Source organism: Lepisma saccharinum, chromosome 7 (genome assembly GCF_977018435.1).
Source record: "Lepisma saccharinum chromosome 7, izLepSacc3.1, whole genome shotgun sequence".
Classification (NCBI taxonomy): Eukaryota; Metazoa; Arthropoda; class Insecta; order Zygentoma; family Lepismatidae; genus Lepisma; species Lepisma saccharinum.
The window spans coordinates 48,258,917-48,279,028 of record NC_139235.1 but is presented as its reverse complement, the minus strand read 5'-3'; the positions used below and the strand labels follow the sequence as shown (position 1 = coordinate 48,279,028).

Here is a 20,112-nt window from a genome sequence, read left to right as displayed (position 1 = left end):
TACATGTTAAGTGACACCTTATAGACAAGTAAGTAAGTAAGTATGTAAGTTAAAAGCAAAGTTACCTCGTAAATTACCTTACACATAAAGTAATAAATTAAGCCCTATTGATAAAGTATATATATACATGCTAAATAATCCATATTTTTATCTCATACATGAAAAAGATTATTGCAATTATATATTTTAATATACTTAATATGTTATTCAAAAAATGTTATTTAAAATATTGAAGAAGGACATGTACATGAAAATTCTAGCTTCAACATTTGGTTTTAATCATAGTCCATTGATTATAAAAACACGTATTTGTTTCCTTTACATGCAGATGCAGTCCGTGATAGCGATTATTTCCCTTTCCTCGCCGTCCTTCGTCATGTATTTGTGAACTTGAAATTTCGAAGGGTTGCAAGTGGAGCGTCTGGAGTACAATCCTGTCAGGCATTTCGACGGATTTTCCTTGTCCCTGCAAAAGAAAAGACACAGAAATGTCACGCTCAAAATTATAGCAATATGTTTCTGCTTGTTCTCAAATATGGAATTCAAATAATAATGAATATTAACTTAAAAATTTACATGCATGACTGTTTTATTATTCGCGTTTGTTAGATACGTGAAAGCCACAACTGGATGTCATTTATACAAAATCCCTCGCAAAACTCTAATGTGTATTTTACGAACGTATGCTAATGCTGTTTCTTGAAATACATTTCATTATGTGGTAGATAGAGGGTTCATTTTTTATATTTAGTAGAAAAAATATTAATATGACATACGATTTTTTACAAAATAGAAAATAATAACAAAAGACATTTCACAATAGAAAGTATTTAGCCAAAACCATTTATTGCATTGAAAAAATTATCAAAATCGTTGGGTAAAATATTGAATTTTTCTCTACGTATGGCAATTTAGATTCAAATCTAAGTGTTTACCTAATCGCAATTCCAGATAAATATTAGGATTTTTAAGTAAAAAATAATTATGCATACATTACCTAAGAAGGCATCTGTGTGTTTTTCCACTAGTGCACGACCCCACACAGGAGCCTACATCGATTTCCTAAAAAGCAAGTAAATTTCATTATAAAAATGTAGAGCAGAGATTTAAATTATAAAGTAAATATATTTCGATAGTTTAGAATTTCCAAGTACGGTATAAAGCAGTCAACTTCAAGAGAGAGACAGGACAATTCTTCCTAATTTTTAACAATCCATAACAAATACAATTAAGGTGTAGAAATATATTTCTGTACCGGAAAGCTGTGCCCAAATTCTGTCCAAAGTGGTGGTCATACTTTTGAAAGTAGAATTCAATGGAAACTTTAAGTATCGCAATATTGAATTTTACTGTTCATTAATAAGTTCTAAACATGAATAAATTATCTCAGGCTATCGACCAGGTGAGTTCTGGAGAAGTTTTGAAGCTCTGGAGAACTATAGTTTCTACCCTGAGGATGAGAATGGCGTTAGTTCTCGAAATCTTGGAAACTTCTCCAGAACTCGCCTGGTCGATAGCCAGAGAGAATTTGTTCACCATTCGGAATCAGGAAAGGTTCTAGACTCACTTCAAATTTTAAACAGTCACTAAAAATGTTACACACATCTGTGGATATTAGAACATATTACTTGGGGCACTAAGAAAAAAAAATATTATTTATTTTCGAGTTATGTAAGTAATTTTGGAAACACATTTAGTACCTTCTTGAAGAGAAGTCTAGAGTGATAACAAGCAAGATATCCGGGAAAGATAAAATAGGCCTATCATAGTTCTTGTTTCTTTCCATGTACTGGAAATTTCCTGTTCACTAATGAGTACTGGATAAATTTTGGAGCTTTCGAGACCAGGGATTTTGATCCCTGAAGATGCGAATGAGGTAAGTTCTCGAAAATTCGAAAAAGTTTTCAATATCCACTTTGTCAATATCGCGAGAATTTTTCATCCTTAAGATTTGTTAATTCGACCATAATGTGCCATTACAATTCCTCAAAATTGTGAATTCTCGCTGCACATTTATTTATTTATCTATTTCGTCTTCTTTTACAAAAAGTGGACAAAATACACAATGCATTGTTAATGTTCAAGGTTTGAAAGAAAATTATATTAAGCTAAAGTATAATAGCGCCAAGAACTTACCTTAATAACAGGCTCTGAGTTAGTAATATTGTCATCTTCATACCCTTGGCTATAGTCGTAAATGGTTTCGAAGCTGTTCATTCGATAGCAAGAAGGGGAGCATCTACATGATTCCACGGTACTTATGCATGTGTCACCTGTGAATATACGCAGAACATATTTATATTTAATACATATGTATGTATGTATATATACGAGGTGTGACACAAAAAAACGGGATTGATTGCGTAAGTGAAAAACAAAAAGGCGTTGGCAACAATAGTTTTGGTGACGTCATGCGACGCCCCTAGTCTATCTGTGCTGCAAGTTTGGACTCACCCGGTCTCGCCAGTTGGGAGTATTGTGTTATTGAGTGAACACCTGCAATCGTGTTCTGCCGAAAAAAAATGTCTAGTGTGAAAAGTGAACAAAGAATCAACATCAAATTCCTTGTGAAACTTAAGAAATCGGCAACAGAAACATTCCAAATATTAAGTGAGGCTTATGGGGATGATACTTTGTCTAGGACACGCGTGTTTGAATGGCATAAACGGTTTTCGGAGGGAAGGGACAGTGTGGATGACAATGAACGTACAGGGCGCCCACGAACTGCTATTACGGAACAAAACATTGCAAGAGTTCGTGAAGTGATACGAGGTGACCGAAGATTGAGTGTTCGTGCAGTGGCTGAGTTAGTTAACTTGGATAGGGAAGCTGTTCGACGCATTTTAACAGCGGAAACTTCCTGAAAAAAAAAAAAAATAGGAAAAAAAGGCCCCAGTTGTGGAGTGATGGATGGATTTTGCATCAAGACAACGCACCCACTCACAAGGCGCTATCTGTCAAGCAGTTTCTGACCAGCAAAAACATTACTGTGATGGAGCATCCTCCTTATTCCCCAGACTTAACCCCATGTGACTTTTGTTTTTTTATTTTCTAGGGTTAAATCTGGCATTAAGGGAACCAATTTTTCCTCAGTTGACGACTTTAAGGCAAAAACGGAAAAGCTCTTGAAGGACCTTACTGAAACTGACTTTCAAAAATGTTACCAGCAATGGCAGCTTCGAATGCAGAAGTGTGTGAATGCCGAAGGGGACTACTTTGAAGGTGATAACATCGCGGAGAACTAATTCTGGAAGTAGACTGAATTATATGTACAATCCCGTTTTTTGTATCACACCTCGTATATATATATATCTCCCAGCATTGATATTTTTATTGTGTTTTCCCTGCATGTGTTGTAATTATTCATCATTTGTTATAATGATTTAAATTAACGTGGAGATAGAAAAACGACTGTAAGTAGTCAAATACCAACAATACAAACTAACAAAAACTGGCAGCAAGATTTATTTGAGATAAATTCGCATAATTATCTTTTAACTTATTAACGTCCAGGCCTTTCAAACTAACCTCGTTAATCAAAAATGTATACGGTAGTTATATTGCCTTCATATGTATTCCTTGTCTTAATAGTTGAACATACCATGATTAACAAGTAGTTATTTTAGATGATACACAATAATAATGAAATATACAATATGTTGATTATGATCCTACACACAGATACCACAACTATTTACCTTGAACGCAATTCATTTATACCATTTAACCTTTTCACAAAATAATTCTAGAATTACACAAACGGAAGTGTTGTGTGTGATATAGTGGTGGTGTGTATATTTGCAAATATCCAGGCAACAAGAATTTTACTCATTAAATATATAAATTTAACCACCAATGTGAAACACTTAACAGCTGTGTGTGGGTGTGCGTGTAAGGTGAAGATGTGGACAGTCTGCTGCTCAGAACCAGATTGAACGAGGGCTCTTGTCTGCTCGTGAACCCCCTACTTCCATTTTGTGGACCAATCACCTGGTAGCATCACCTGAAGCCATATGCGTAACTTGTGAATTTTACCTTCAGCGTTCGCAGTACATAAACATAAAATAGGTTTAAATGATTGTAGTGATTAGGGTAAACGTTCTGCATTAGAAAAAACAATTAATTTTATTGGCTATCATACAAAGGATATATGGAAAATAGACGGAGCTTATAACTTTAAGAAATAAGATATTATATATGTATATAATTATAAGATATACTGTATAATGAATTCTATTGTAGTGTAGTTTAAACCAGAGTGAAGATGTTAATGATCACTTAGGATGATATATAGAGAATAAGAAGACTGTGAGTTAGAAACAGAGACAACTACATTATTTTAAATAGTAGCTAGCTAAGTAACTTGTTCAACTAAGTAACTGTAACATTAGCTTAGTTATTTTTACTAGGTAACTTATCGAACAATGGTCAGGAGAGAAAAAGAGAAGTTTTTTACATGTAATAAGTATATAGCTTTGTCTCTTTTACTTCTGCAAGACGTCACGATTGTATATAAAATACAAGTCTCAAATACAATCAACAAAACAAAACTATTTGTAGTGTCCTACACAGAAAAAAATGAACTTACCATTAGGTCCAGGTATGCTTATTGTTCTATTCCTTAATGGTCTGCAGGCGTGTTCGGAATTAACTGAAAAATAATGATGACAAATTATGTTTGTTAATGTCAAGGGTAATATTTTACAATAGTTTATTATTTCCCTTCAGGTTAAGTATGGTCGCAATTACGTTATATTAAGGTTGTTACGTCAGGGATTAATTACTTAAATTTAAATATGTTTAGTTCCCTGAGAAATGAAGATCATTAAATGAAATGGGATACAATGGGCAATACTATTGCTTATCTCGTAACACCAACTCATTTCGACTTCGTACTGAAGATTGAAGATTGACTCTCATGCTTTCACCCGTCTAATAAAATATTCATCACTATTTTCATATTATTCATGAAGTCCTTGCACTATTTGAACTTAATTCTGATGAATATACGACGGAAAATACAATGGTGCTAACACTTTACCTACCAGCAAACATTTGTCAAATCGATGGACTGCGACATTTTGTACTAAATATGCTTGAAACAAGTTAAACGTTTCTTGATATATTACTATTATAATACAATAATCTAACCTAGCTTTCCAATTACGAAAGCCTTAACATTGAAAAATGTATAACAATAGAGAAAGAGAAAGTACTAAACCACCCTTCTCCTTCTACATGCTACTAAATTCGAACATTGGTAGTATATAATTGGCTCTTCTCATCACCTTCAACGTCCAAAATGAAGTCCACATTCATACATTTACTTTCCAAGGCTAACTGAGTTTTGCCTGATAAATCAAAGTTATTTTGGTAGAAAATATTTGTGGATACTTTTTCACTATGTTTTTCTATACATGAGAAATGAAATGAACTTGAGATGAGCTTTAGAGTAATTTTATGGCATTATGGCGAGCTTTGTGATAAGTCCCTAGTGGTTAGGAACAATATGTATTTAATCTGTTTGAAACAGGTTGCTGAATGAATTCGAAAATATTATTTCAGGAGTTATAACAATATGAGAACTATATGAAAAGATACGCATGGGACCAAACAACTACGGCATGGTGAAGACTATGAAATGAAGAGAGCTACAATATCCTTTGTACTGTTAAATTTTTTTAATAAGTTAATGGAAAAATATACATTATTGAAATTGACTTGGAATCCACTTTTAACTGCATAAGTTGCTATATGAATCTACGAATCAAAATATTATTAGTGTATAGCTTTAAATTTTTCAAAATACTTTTTGAGACAATTTCATGTTATTTTTAACAAGAGACAAGTTAGTAATTTTGTACTGTATTAGAAACGTGAATTTGTAACAGCTTTATAATATAATTTTAGATTAGCCACACTCACCAGATGAGCACCCTCCTTGACACGTTCCTAAGTCGACGTGTGTTTCGAATGGAGTACCGTGGAAGAGGGACACAAGATGCGGCACCCGTTGGCATGCCTCTGGCTCCGCACGACAATGGCAGTCCTCAACTATGGATACTTCCTTCACTCCATTCAGGGTAGACACTCGCTGGAATTTACTTTTGGTAGCCTCGCAGGTCATTGCCTCGGAGCAGGATCTTCTTCGCAACATCGACGGGAGCTGAAAATTAAGACATAAATGCTACTAAACATGTGACTAAATATTACACACACATACTACAAAGTATAGTCAGATACGTATATATTCACACGGGATTCTTATGGGTCGATCCAAGTAGAAATATTGAACAAAATTCGATACCACTAGTAGCATGTCTTGTATGGCCACGAATGTGAGCAATGCAAAGCTTTCTGATTTTGCTTAATATCCACAGCAATGCAGCTATATCTTAACAATGAGACAATTTATAATGTTGGTCAGCAACACAATCTTAACGTACGGCAATGAAAATAGGCGGCTAGGCAGAATTGCGCTGGTGCCACATGTGGGAAAAGCAAAGAGAGAGCGGGACAAAAGATGCTCGTTCCCGCGCACTGCGTTGCCCGTTCGAGCGTCAGACCGACCTCTCTCCGGGGCATACATTTGTCATCCTTTACCTTTCGAGCAAATAATGTCAGTTTGTATCACATGGATTACAAACACCAACTATACAACGAGATCTTTCATTCCGACTAGGCAAGAGCACGAGCATCTGCCACCCGCCTAATTTCATGGCCGTGTGTTTAGTTTAGTTGAACGTCTGCATACAATGCAGGTAGCCGAATCATTGACGCTACTGCCTATCCTACGAGCCGACTGCCGTTTGATCTCCAAAATTGGTGTTGATAAAACATCCTGACGATGTTATTTAAAAGTTAGATGATTTGTGTCTCAAGAGCTAGATAAAAAAGCAGAGGTGGGACTCGACACGCTGACCGCGTGTCACTCAATGAAAAGCCGCTTGGTAAGCCAAGGTCCTCAAATACTCAAGTACGTATAGAACATTAAGGCGAACACATGTTCTCATTTTTTTCTTGGATGTAACATTGCGATGTTAGGAGCCCTAAAGAAAAGGGAGGGGGCACTTTATGTATGAAACCACTCAGCACAAATTTATGATTGCCAATAACATTTATTTTTTCTGCTCAAAAATGTACTAAAAGTTATTGCTTAAGATGTGCTTCTGGCATTTGTCTTTGAAGTTTATAGGTAAGAGTAACGTTTTAAACCGGTTACTACTCTGTAGTCAAAGGCTGCAGTGAACTTTCAAACGGTTGGCTCAATTCAGATTGAGTGGTATAGGTCTTTTCAGTTCTTATGGCGGGATCTCTAGAAGCTGGCAAGGGAAGTGGGGAGCGGGAAAGCGACCAATGCAGCGCGATAAGAAACGCAACAGCCTGTAGATCGAGGTTCACGTAGTATTTCCGCCACGTCGTATCTCTCGGCGCCACCGCTGTTGTCTGGTTTGTCTGCGGCGAATTCCCCGCTCCCCACTTCCCTTGCCAGCTTCTAGAGCGCCCGCCGTAAGAACTGAAAAGACCTATAGCAACACTTAAGGTAAACACAACAATACTGCAACGAACACCAATTTAAATCATGGTTGGATACTTGGGTTCGAGTTCCGGATAACATGTTATCCAGGATGTGATATCACTGCAGATTGGTGGAGGAGGGAAGGAGCAGGCACCCCCCCCACATACACACTATATATAATATTAAATAATCAAATTATATTATAAAATATGCAGTATATTATATTGACTGCCCTTCATTTAAAATTCGATTGCAAATTGAAGATTTTAATATATTACTAATGCTATGAACATGAACAATGATTTAGACCTCCCCGATGGCGCAGTGGTAGCGTCGTCGCCTTGTAACCAAGTTGTCCCGGGTTCGATTCCCGATGGAGGCACATGGTGGTTCGGATCCCACTTTAAACTGTAGGTCCAGTCCCGATTAGCCTTACTGTGCATGAAGTGGACTTAAAACAACAAATCAATCCAATCCAATGAACAATGATTTGCGTGACTAAAGGAGGAGGGGAAAATTAAGAGACATTAAGAAGATAATAATTTCCAATAAAAAATCACATCTAAATGCTATTACATTTTTTATTAATGTATTTATATACTTTGTGGTAGCTGACGAAAGGTGATGAGAAATAGAGAAGAAATTACATGTTGGACTAATTTCTGCAGAGATGAGGCTCTTTTTTGTCCGCTCTTCGTGTATATATTTCGATATCATTCCAGTAAAGTATATCCGACTTCCAAACTAATTGTTCATGTTTGTTGTTAGAACACAAACTCCCCCCCCCCAGAAAAGTTTGGTGCTTGGGAAATTCCAGGACAAAATCTTTGGTGGGGGAATTCCCCCCGTCCCCCCTGGGATTTCGCACCCTTGTTGTATCGTTGCTTTTTCATTCATAACGTGGCTTCTGATTCAACTGTAAATAAGCAATGGGAACATTCAGCTGTAGATGAGTTGTATCGTTAATTAACTAAAATTCAAACACTTGCAAGCTTTGCTTTGAGTGATGCATTATCAGAGTATTTAGTTTCATTGTCTCTGTATACTTGTTTTTCAAGGCTGGGACCTGCTACCCTTTCTTTCTACTGGACCCAATTCACGTACCAATACTGAATCAACATCGAAAACTTGGAGCTCCACTTGGGATAGAAACTGCTATTAGTGTTGAATTCAGAGGGTGGGTTGGGGGGGAGAAATCCCCCTTTGAAATTGATAAGTCCTCCCCCTCCAAAAATTTCAATAATCTGGCAGAGCATTCGGACAATAGCTAAGAAACGTGGTAAACCATGTTCACTGGCTTTTTCAGTCATTTTAACTTAACGTAGAGCATGCGTTTCCTATGTTTTCGCAATAATAAGTTATGTTTCGGTCCTGTTTAGAATTAAAAGTCAAAATAATGATTCAATTTAAATTATTGTCCGTTTTGATAGCTCCTTACTAGTAGGATATGATGAAATTCCATTTCATTGAAAGCCAACAATGGACAATTGTAGAGTGGCAGGGCTGGTGTATAATGTAAGCTTCTGTTGTTACAAAAAAATCAACTTCTTACAGCTATTTTAACGGTTAGTCAGTCAACAGTTTGCATTAAGAGTGAAAACGTTAACCACTTTGGCAGAAATAGTAAGATTATTTATATATTAGTTTTAAGATGAAAATGTTTGTTTGATTGATTTGGTTTAATGTACTTCGATATTCTGTCATTTTTTACTAATTGCGAAGATGAGGATGATTGATGATATGATGAAATTGATGAATGAACACTCACAAGGAACACCCATGCCCAGGCCGGGATTGGAAACCGTAACCTTTGTAGCTCAGGGGTGCCCACCCCACCCCGAAGGCCCCACCCCCCAAAAGTAGAACATTCCCCTTCACCCCCCCCCTTTTATCCAGAATTATTTTCTCAAATTATTTTGGTCACACAAAATTTGCGGAACAATATAATACAGACATATTTAATTAAGCAATGTATGTTTACTTTAGGTACTTTAGGCTCGCTTTCATGTTTGCTAACATAAAACGCTCACTGCCATTGTTAGTGTACTGAACCTTATTCTTAACAGTTTGCCTGCTTGACTAACTAACTAACTAACTAACTAACTCCCTAGCCCTCTTAAACCCGAAGGTTCGTGGCTGCAGCAACACAGGCCTTCCATCTTTCCCTATCTTCAGCAACATCTATATACTCTTTTCCATCCCTACCGATTTCTCTTAGGTCCATCTCAATGTTGTCCCTCCATCTTCGTCTTGGCCTTCCTACAGGTCTCTTACCATCAGGTTTCCCAACAAGAATCCTGTAAACTCCTCTTTCCTCTCCCATTCGTACCACATGGCCTGCCCACCTAAGTCTTCTTGATTTAATTATTCTGATAATATCTGGACATGAATACAAATTATGTAGTTCTAAATTATGTAACCTTCTCCACTCACCTGTCTCCTCATCCCTTTTAGGTCCAAAGATTTTCCTAAGGATCTTATTTTCAAATACCCTCAATTTCTGTTCCTCTTTCAATGTAAGGGACCAAGTTTCACATCCATATAATACTACAGACAAAATTACTGTTTTGTATATTTTAACTTTTAGTTTCTTAGATATTAAGCGAGAAGACAAAAGTTTATGAAGAGAGTAGTAACATGCATTTCCTGAATTAAGCCTACTTTTTATTTCCTCTTTAATATAATTTTCATTTGTTAATATTACTCCTAAGTATTTGAATTTGGAGACTGGTTCAAACGAGTTGTTATCAATAATTAGATTTTGATTATTACATAACACTTGGTTTCGGCCTGTAAGCATATATTTAGTTTTGTCTTTGTTAACTTCCAAACCTATCTCTTTAGCAGTTTTGAAAAATATTTTAGCATTACTCTTAATTGTAATCACATCATCCCCCAGTAAGTCTACATCATCTGCATATGCTAACAACTGAGTCACACCATTTAATTTTAGTCCTTCTTTAGTCTCTTTTACGTTCCTAACAGCATATTCCAGGGCAAAATTAAAGAGCAATGGAGATAATGCATCTCCTTGTTTTAACCCATCTTGAATTGTAAATTTGTCAGACATATTAATACCCACACGAATTTTACTTTTTGTTTCACTGGTGCATATTTTTATCATACTAACAAGCTTCTTAGGTATTCCAAATTATATATTATATAATTTATCTCTTTTGACCGAATCATATGCTTTTTTGAAATCAATGAATAACTGATGGACATTTTGATTATATTCCCATTTTTTTTAAGTGTCTGTCTGATGTGAAAAATTTGATCTGTAGTTGATCTGTTACGTTTAAATCCACATTGATAATCACCTATAATTTCATTAGCATATGGGGTTAGTCTTGTTAAAATAATGTTAGACAATATTTTATATTTTGTTGAGAGTAGAGAAATTCCACGGTAATTATTGCAGTTCATTTTATCACCTTTTTTAAACACAGGAACAATTATGGATTGTTTCCACTGATGAGGGATTTCTTCTTTATTCCATATTAAACAAATTAATTTATGAATTTGACATATTAATGAATTTCCACCATATTTAATTAACTCAGCTGGTATTAAATCAATCCCTGGTGCTTTGTTATTTTTTAGTCTTTTAATAGCATCTTTAACTTCAGTCAAGTTAGGTTCTGGAACTAAAGGTTCTGCTGTGTGGACTTCATTTACTTCTGATTTATCTCCTACATGGACATTTAAAAGGTCATTAAAGTAGTTCTTCCATCTATTTAGAATATCGCTTGGGTCAGCTAGAAAATCACCGTCTTTATCTTTTATCAAGTTTACTTTAGGTTGCCACCCCTTTCTAAATTCATTTACACCTTTATATAAATCTCGGATATTTTTATTTTTGCTGTTTGTTTCAATTTCGTTAATTTTGCTTTTCAAGTAATCTCTTTTTTTACTTCTAAACGTGCGGTTAACTTCTCGCTTTATTCTATTATAATTGTTTAGATTTGTATCATCAGAGTTATTTAACAACCTAAGTCTAGCCTGATTTCTTATTTCTATTAGATTATGACATTCATTATCAAACCATGGCTTACTTTTTCTCGGTTTATGGTATCCTATACTTTCTTTAGCTGCTGATTCTATTGCATTACGTATGTGCTCCCAATTCTTATTTACGTCTGTTTCATTTATACTTTCATCATCATTTAAATCCTGCAAAACATCAAATCTATTTGACAGTTTAATTTGGTAATCTTTCTTAATTCTTTCATCAGTAAACTTTCCTGTATCAAATTTTAGAACTTTTAGATTTTGTTGCTTATGATTTATCACTGAGAGTCTTTCTCTTAATTTAGCAATTACTAAATAATGGTCACTGGCACAGTCAGCACCTCTATGTGTACGAACGTCAATTATACTAGTATGCCTTCTCTTATCAATGAGAATATGATCTATCTGATTATGAGTTTTACCATCTGGAGAAGACCAGGTATATTTATGGATATCTTTATGTTTAAAAGTGGTACTTTTCACAATTAAATTCTTTGAGGTTGCAAAAGTAATCAATATTATACCATTATCATTACTTCATTCATGAAGACTTTCTTTACCAATCGTGGGTTTAAATGTCTCTTCTTTGCCAATCTGTGCATTACAGTCACCTAACAGAATTTTCATATCATACTGAGAAAATTTATCAAAGACCTGTTCTAACTCTGTATAAAAATCATCTTTAGTATAATCATCTTTATCTTCCGTTGGTGCATGTATGTTTATTAAAATAATTTTACACCACCTACCCTGTAAAACTGCATATCATATCCTATCATTAATAAATTCTACTGTTTTAAGAGCCGAGATAATTCTATTATTTATGAAAAAGCCTGTTCCAAAATTATGATTTTCAGTACCACCATAGAAAAAAGTATAATTTTTAGTTTTACAATTCCTTTCTCCTGGCCACCTAACTTCCTGGACAGCTACTACATCTAATTTATACTTAACTATCTCATTAACTGTACACTGAAATGTCCCAGGCCGGTAAAGGCTCAGAACATTCCAGGTGCCTAATTTAATATCCTTATTCCTAACGTAGATCTTATCCTTAGTCCAGGGACCTCCCAAAGTAGTCCCCACCCGGAGATCCGAACGGGGGACTATTTTACCTCCGGAATATTTTACCTTGGGAACATCCATGGCCTTATATTGCTGATTCTTGACATAGTTTTTTACAGTGCAGAGTTGTCAGCTCTACGCCTAACCCCCAATATGAATGGAGGAACTACTACACAAGACGAACACAAACACATTAGACAGCACAACTACTATACAAGACACACACAAACACATCACTACTATAGCACAATATAAACACAAACACACCACAACTACTACACAATATAAACATAAACAAACTACACACCACAACTACTACACAAGACAAACACAAACAAATTAGATAGCACAACTACTACGCAAGACAAAAACAAACATACTAGACAGCACAACTACTACACAAGACACATCACCGATACTACACAAGACAAACAGAAATACATTAGACAGCATAACTACTACATAAGATAAACACAAACACACTAGACAGCAGAACTACTACACAAGACTCCCAACCACACTAGACAGCACACCTACTACGCAAGACAAACCCACATACAAGCACACCACAACTACTACGCTGAAATAAGTTAAATGGAATCGTTCAATAGATAATAATTTAAAAAATTACCAAGGGAGGATTGAATTACCATTTTTTAGTGTTTTGCCACTGTGAAACGCTGGTATAACAAATTTAATCGTGGCCGCCATTCGCTCACCGACGAGATTCGCGAAGGTCGTCCAAAATCAGTTCTTGTTCAAGAAAACATTGATGCTGTGCAAAACCTAATACTGCAAGATCGTCATGTGACATACTGTGAGATTGAGGCAACCATAGGCATTAGTTCCACCAGCATATATAAAATATTACATGATCATTTAGCTGTGAGAAAGGTATGTTCTCGTTGGATCCCACACAATTTGACAAAAACTTAAAAAGACGCTCGCGTCAATTGGTGCAAACAAATGCTCAATAAATACAATCGTGGTGCTTCAAAAGACGTATATAAGATTGTAACAGGTGACGAATCATGGATATATGCATATGAGCCGAAACCAACACAATCAATTATTATTATTATTATTATTATTGACAGACTTGGTCGGATCCCCTCCCAATTTTTATATAGATACGTGTCTGGTAACACTGTTTCAAACTTTCCAATGGCTGGTCTAAACAGCGCCTGCAGTGGGTCTATAGAGTAGCTGCTTTCTTAGAACTGTTAGGTCAGTGAACCAAGAAGCGTCATCTATGATGTGTCCCTTGGACTTGTATCTTAGGCATTCAGGGGAAAGAATTCACCGCTACTGTATCTTCCAGGTAGACAGTAACCGTGGGATATTCTTGGCAAGAAAAGTCTCTTCATTGTCCTCGCAGTTTCACCCTTGACTTTTGGCAAAAGAGGGTGCAATAAACCGCCACTCCTTGGGAGAAAATGTATTTGAAAAATACCTTATAAGGGAAAATGTATTTCAAATTTCCCTCAGGGCAAGGGAAACTTTCCCTCAACCTCGCAACACCGCTCCGAGGCCTGGCAGGGTTCAACGACACCTCCTCCCTCGGTGGACACTTTTATGACCCCTGGCGAAAATATATTCGCTGAAAAAGTCTCCTAGGTATTCCAAACTCGACTAATATATTATATAATTTATCTCTTTTGACCGAATCATATGCTTTTATTAAATCAGTGAATAGCTGATGGACATTTTGATTATATTCCCACTTTTTTTCAAGTGTCTGTCTGATGTGAAAAATTTGATCTGTAGTTGATCTGTTACGTTTAAATCCACATTGATAATCACCTATAATTTCATTAGCATATGGGGTTAGTCTTGTTAGAAGAATGTTAGATAATATTTTATATGTTGTCGAGAGTAGAGAAATTTCACAATAATTATTGCAATTCATTTTATCACCTTTTTCTGATTTATCTCCTACATGGGCATTTGAAAGGTCATTAAAGTAGTTCTTCCATGTATTTAGAATATCGCTTGTGTCAGCTAGAAAATCACCGTCTTTATCTTTTATCAGGTTTACTTTAGGCTGCCACCCCTTTCTAAATTCATTTACACCTTTATATAAATCATTGATATTTTGGTTTTTGCTGTTTGTTTCAATTTCGTTAATTTTGCTTTTCAAGAAATCTCCTTTTTTACTTCTAAACGTGTGGTTAACTTCTTGCTTTATTCTATTATAATTGCTTAGATTTGTATCATCAGAGTTATTTAACAACCTAGTCTAGCCTGATTTCTTATTTCTATTAGATTATGACATTCATTATCAAACTATGGCTTACTTTTTCTTGGTTTCCTGCTTGACTAATCTTGTATTAATGCGAACAGCATGCCCCCCCCCCCCTTTCCAAACCGATTCTAAAGGCATAAGAGGTGATGTTTCATTTCAACCCCATCGCCGCGATCACCCACAGGTAGGTAGAAAAAAACTGTACGTAATAACCATAACTAAAAATCAATAACAAGTCAATCAAAGAAACGATCCCCCATTTGCGTGTGAAGATATATAGAATTGGTATAAAATCTTGTCCCCCCAAAAGATTCCCATGAAGCAAGCGCGTCATGAATCCCCTCTGTCGCCCCTGTGACGTTCCGCTTCGGAGGTTGTCGACAAAAAATAGTTTACTTTCAGTGAAAATAGGATACTTTCATGTTCTAACATTGAGACTTATCCCTGTTGCGATGGCAACTTGCTAAGGCTCGAGAACAAGCAAGAAAAAATAAACTTGTACGAGAATCCTCTGACGTTGAGTGTTGAGGTCGAGCTAGGAGTGACGCCACGGTTCTCTTCCTGCAATTGCCTTTGACGGCGAACAGTTGTCATCGCAACACGAGTTCATTATAAACCCTCGCTAATAACGATCTGGGAGGAGAGGAACGTATCATTTGACGTCTCCTGGCGCCAGGGAGCTGCCTGAGCTGGATCGAGTCCCCTTCGGAGGCAGATTCCCCGGATGCCTGCGTGTCGCAACTCCCGCGAGCGACCATCCATCTCGGCACCCACTTGGCCAGCGGGAGGTCGATGAGGACCACGTTAATCAGGCAGCCGTGGTTCTAGCGGCCTTGGAAGGACGAGCGCCGGCAGTGAGGTGCCATGAAAGGCAACGAGGCTTTGGGGGAACAATTATAGGTTAGCTTTGGCAAGCGTGGCAAAGATTAGGAATAACCCTACAAGGAGAAGTTCAACTTCATATAAATATATCAAACTTTTTTTTTTTGGTTAAGTAAACTTTATTACTTTGATTCTTGTTTTATTTAGCGCCATTTTTCTGCTTTTTTAAATCATGACGATAAGGATGATTGGATGAAATTTATGCAGGAACACTCACAAAGAACATCAATGCGCATACCATGATTCGAAACGAGGATCCTTGGCCTCGTGCTAGCCACTCCTCCACCAAGGCCGACGCATGATTACTTCATAGCAGCTATAACTACCTACTGTTCTCTATGTTTCCGCTATGGCGTTCCGGTAACCTCGTCGCCTTGTAATCAAGGGATCCCAGGTTCGATATCCGGTGGAGGTACATAGTGTGTCGGATCCCATTTTAAACTGTAGGTTCAGCGCTGATTATCCTTACACTACATAAAGTGAACTTAAACACTCAGGAAAACAAACTCACATAATCTGCTACCGGAACAGAGTCGCCTGATATTTTTTTTGGTTAATCGTGACAATTGTGAATTGCTGGAAAGGTTTATACCAGAGTCCAACCAAGTTTTGCAATGTCGTCTGCTAACCACTATAAAAAAAGTAAAGTGCTCCCCTGTGCATAGCACCACGCCATGAAGGCGTATAGGGGGTGTGGGGGTAACGCCCCACACTTTCTTGATCCGGTCGTGAGTGGGGGTGATGTGATGCTTCCCGCTAACCACTATACCAGGGAGAATTCGAATCTTTTGATAGCGTAGGAAAAAAGCAAAATATTAAACTGTCCTCTGGGCATTGCACAGTTCCACAAAACACGCAGGTGCTATGGAGGTAGGCTCGCACATTCTCGATCTCGGCTACAATGATAATTATATCATATTTATTGTAATGTACCATACAATCAATTGAGCTGTGCGTATCATACAATATTTGATTTGATTTGATTTGCTTCATTTTACTTCGCTTTTTGTGCCACTTTTGGCTAATTTCCGATGTGAATGTGGGATGATATGATGAAATTGATGAATGGACACTCAGAAACATCGATGCCCAGGCCAGGATTCAAATCCGAGACCATATCATACAATATTGTGATCTATCGGGCCTTCAACATTAAGATTACCTTTACAGTTCTGTTCCTTCCACAACGATTAACCCAATAGTATGAAAAAAGATTAGGCCATAGTGAAGTCAATGTGATCAGCACCACGTTCCGACCAAGCAAAATGTACGCATATTTGCTTATATTGGGCAATCCTGAAAACCATCTTGCCCTTATTTTACATTTTTGTAAAATTTCTTACAGCAACAACTCATGCCATTCTTAAAGCAAATAAATAGTGTAAAATTCTCAATTCAACCCAATAATGGAAAGACTTGAAGTTTTAATTTTTAGGCCTAATAGCCCAGCCATTAAAGGGGAAAGGCGTCTAGTGTCGGTAATAATTCCCGAAAAGCTATTTTTTTGTCAATTATTTTCAGACCACTACTTCGAGTGCAAAATCCCAAAAGTCTAATCCCCTCCCCTCCTCCTGTGCTTTCCGCTCCCCTAACAGCCCATCAACCTAAGTTCCCGACTTACATCCCCATAACTTATGGTAGTAAGTATATCAACTTTTTTAGTCATGATCCTCATTAAATGGACTACAAAAACATTCTGTTTGACTTTTCGTTAACGTGAGTGGTTTTGCCGTAACTTCAAAAAAAATCTTAAAAAGGCAATCTTTCATTTAAAGTTTTTACTCTATAACTCTTTGTTACATAACGAACTCGGTCGTTAGGGCTTCTGACTAAAATACGAGAGACTCGGGTTCGATTCTCGGCGGGGTTCTCTTTTGTATAAATTAAGCCACAGGAAATTATTTGGAATAAAACTTGTAGCCTCATTTACAAGCTTTGAATTGATACAAGTTTTAATGTATTTTAATCAAAACCAACATTTTTAAAAAATCACCCTAATACACATATTACATATCATACTTCATATATTTACATTAAAACTGATTACGTAAATTCTGCGCAGATGTATTTACACTCCCTTTTAGTAATTAATTTCGCAACCTGTAGCCAGGCGCAATAACAAAATGTATTTTTTCGATAAAAAATATAACTGTCAGTGGCAACCGTCAATCTGTGACGCATGGTTTCATACGTACATTGAGGAGAGAAACAAGACCTCAATGCGCAAACGTATAGAAGTACGTTGTTCTCCGCGCAGTGTGAACGCTAGTAGTTGTTGTACGACGACACCCTGTATTTAAAAAGTAATAAAAAACTCGAAGAACACAGAGCAAGATATTTGCAGTTTTACTAATAGAATATTTAGCGATTCTTCTGTGATAGATATATTTGGTACCCTTTAGGGTTGCTATATTTTTACTATGACAATTCAAGGCAAACACTGAACGGGAATGTAAAAACCTGTTATAATTCCATTGGTTTAGGTTTTTGCTACAGATAATATGATGAAATTTGTGAAGGGACATTGACAAAGAATACCTGTGCCCAGGCAGGGATTCAAACGCAGGGCACCTGACGTCATAGCGCTCTGTGACGGAGGTTAGCCCTGATTTTATTATATTATTATATTATTACATATTGCTATTGTTCGTTCTCTTCCTGTTGGTGCATTCCTTTAGTATGCCGTGATTGAATAGTAAACACACTCCATTTGCAGTGTTGGGATGAGTCTTCTATGCAGCTTAAAACAATTCCAAAACAGGTTCTAACGCCATCTTTGCCTACCAACAAATAACAGGTTGTCATCCAAAGGAAACGAGCCTCCTGCACGCCGAAGAGATGCCACGGCCAGCACGCTTGTCCTTTTTATGGTCGGGAAGACAGACCGAACGGTGGAGCTTATCTTGGCTCTTGTGTCACAACGCTTAGTATGCAGAAAGGCGGACGAGGTATCTGGTTACCCACTACGTGGAGATGCAAGTGGCAATTTGTTTGAATGAAACGGCTACCTGCGAGCAGCGTATGTCACGGCGTCTATTTTGGGAAGGCCTGTGATTGTCGTGGGTGGCTCCGAGACAACCTTGGCCACTTTTAGACATCCTGGATGGAAGAAATTTCTCCCGAGAACTCGTATCACGAGTTAAATCCAGAAACGAGTTTTACAAGAAAGGAAACATTTGCTTCTCTTTATCTTTATTCCCCGTGCTTTATCTCTTTTCTTGGAAAGGCTTTCTATCCCGCGACATAAATTTCATTTGAACCTACGTTCACGAAAGTGTGGAACGCCCTTTTCTAGCAACCTTTGCCTTTTCTCAATTGTAGAATCAATGTGAATACTTTCTCTAGAAAAATATTATTATTTACGTAAGTATGGATAAAATCATTGTAACGCAAAGCTCACAAGAATCAGACAGAAATTACAGAAGGTAGTATTATAATATTTAATTTACATTTACAACATGTACACACACACACACACACACATTACATCCACTTCAGCATCTACCTCTCCTGCCTCCTTTCCACCCCCTTTTTAAAAATTAGAATGGAATAGCACAATTAATATTATTTTGTAAATGCATGTATGTGTGTATATATATTCCAGGCAACAAAATATTGATTGTTTAATAACTGCCCCCCTGGGGATTGCATCAGTGGGAGCAGAGGGGGTAGTGTCCCCTTCCCGGCCGATTCGTCTGCCCACTTACTGACCTCCAGCGAACAAGAAAAACTCCATCAATAAATCCTATTTTAACCCTAATATGCATTTCGTATGACGTTTATAGGTATATTAAATGTGACTTGCCCAATAGAAAATATTTTTAAATGAAAATTAAATTATTATAAATATAGTTTTACATTCTATCACGGTTACTTGTTTCACAAATTGACTTTGATATTAAGATGGGATAAATTAAAAAATAAGTGATTATTTAGCTTTAAATATTCCACCAGTAAAGAAGTTAAGATCACATTTATATCAATATACATAGAGACAGAATTCCTTACCCATAATTTGACATTAAGTGAATGGCGCTAATAATATATGTACTAGATATATAATCTACATTGGGACCGTAAACTTATTTTCTCATATAAAAATGAAAAATGAGATTACATAAATTCCTATTCCACTATTCAAAAAGTATAAAAAATTATAACAAATAAATTGTTAACGCAACTGAATAATGTGGCCTCCACATGTGCCCGGTGGAGGTACATTACACAGTAGTTCGGATCCCACTTTAAATTATAGGTCCAGTACCAGTGCCGAAAGTGGGGTTAAAACTCAAACTCTAATGAATAATACAATACTATCGTACAGCAAAGAGACATTCTAAACCAAGAGCCTCTATGAATTTAAATTTTACGTCTCTGGGTTAAATCGCCA

General features: G+C 36.6%; 1 protein-coding gene across 1 annotated transcript in view; it reads right to left on the bottom strand.

The window, feature by feature from the left end:
• The window catches only part of LOC145990222 (uncharacterized), a 70,716-nt gene continuing 50,604 nt past the window's right edge, over positions 1-20,112 (bottom strand). Inside the window, exons 4-8 of the mRNA XM_083125896.1 lie at positions 5,926-6,166; positions 4,589-4,651; positions 2,137-2,273; positions 998-1,062; positions 1-466 (exon numbers count right to left, since the gene is read on the bottom strand). Coding sequence (XP_082982022.1) covers positions 319-466; positions 998-1,062; positions 2,137-2,273; positions 4,589-4,651; positions 5,926-6,166 — 654 coding nt within the window. The 3' untranslated portion in view covers positions 1-318. The remainder of the gene's footprint in view (positions 467-997; positions 1,063-2,136; positions 2,274-4,588; positions 4,652-5,925; positions 6,167-20,112) is intronic.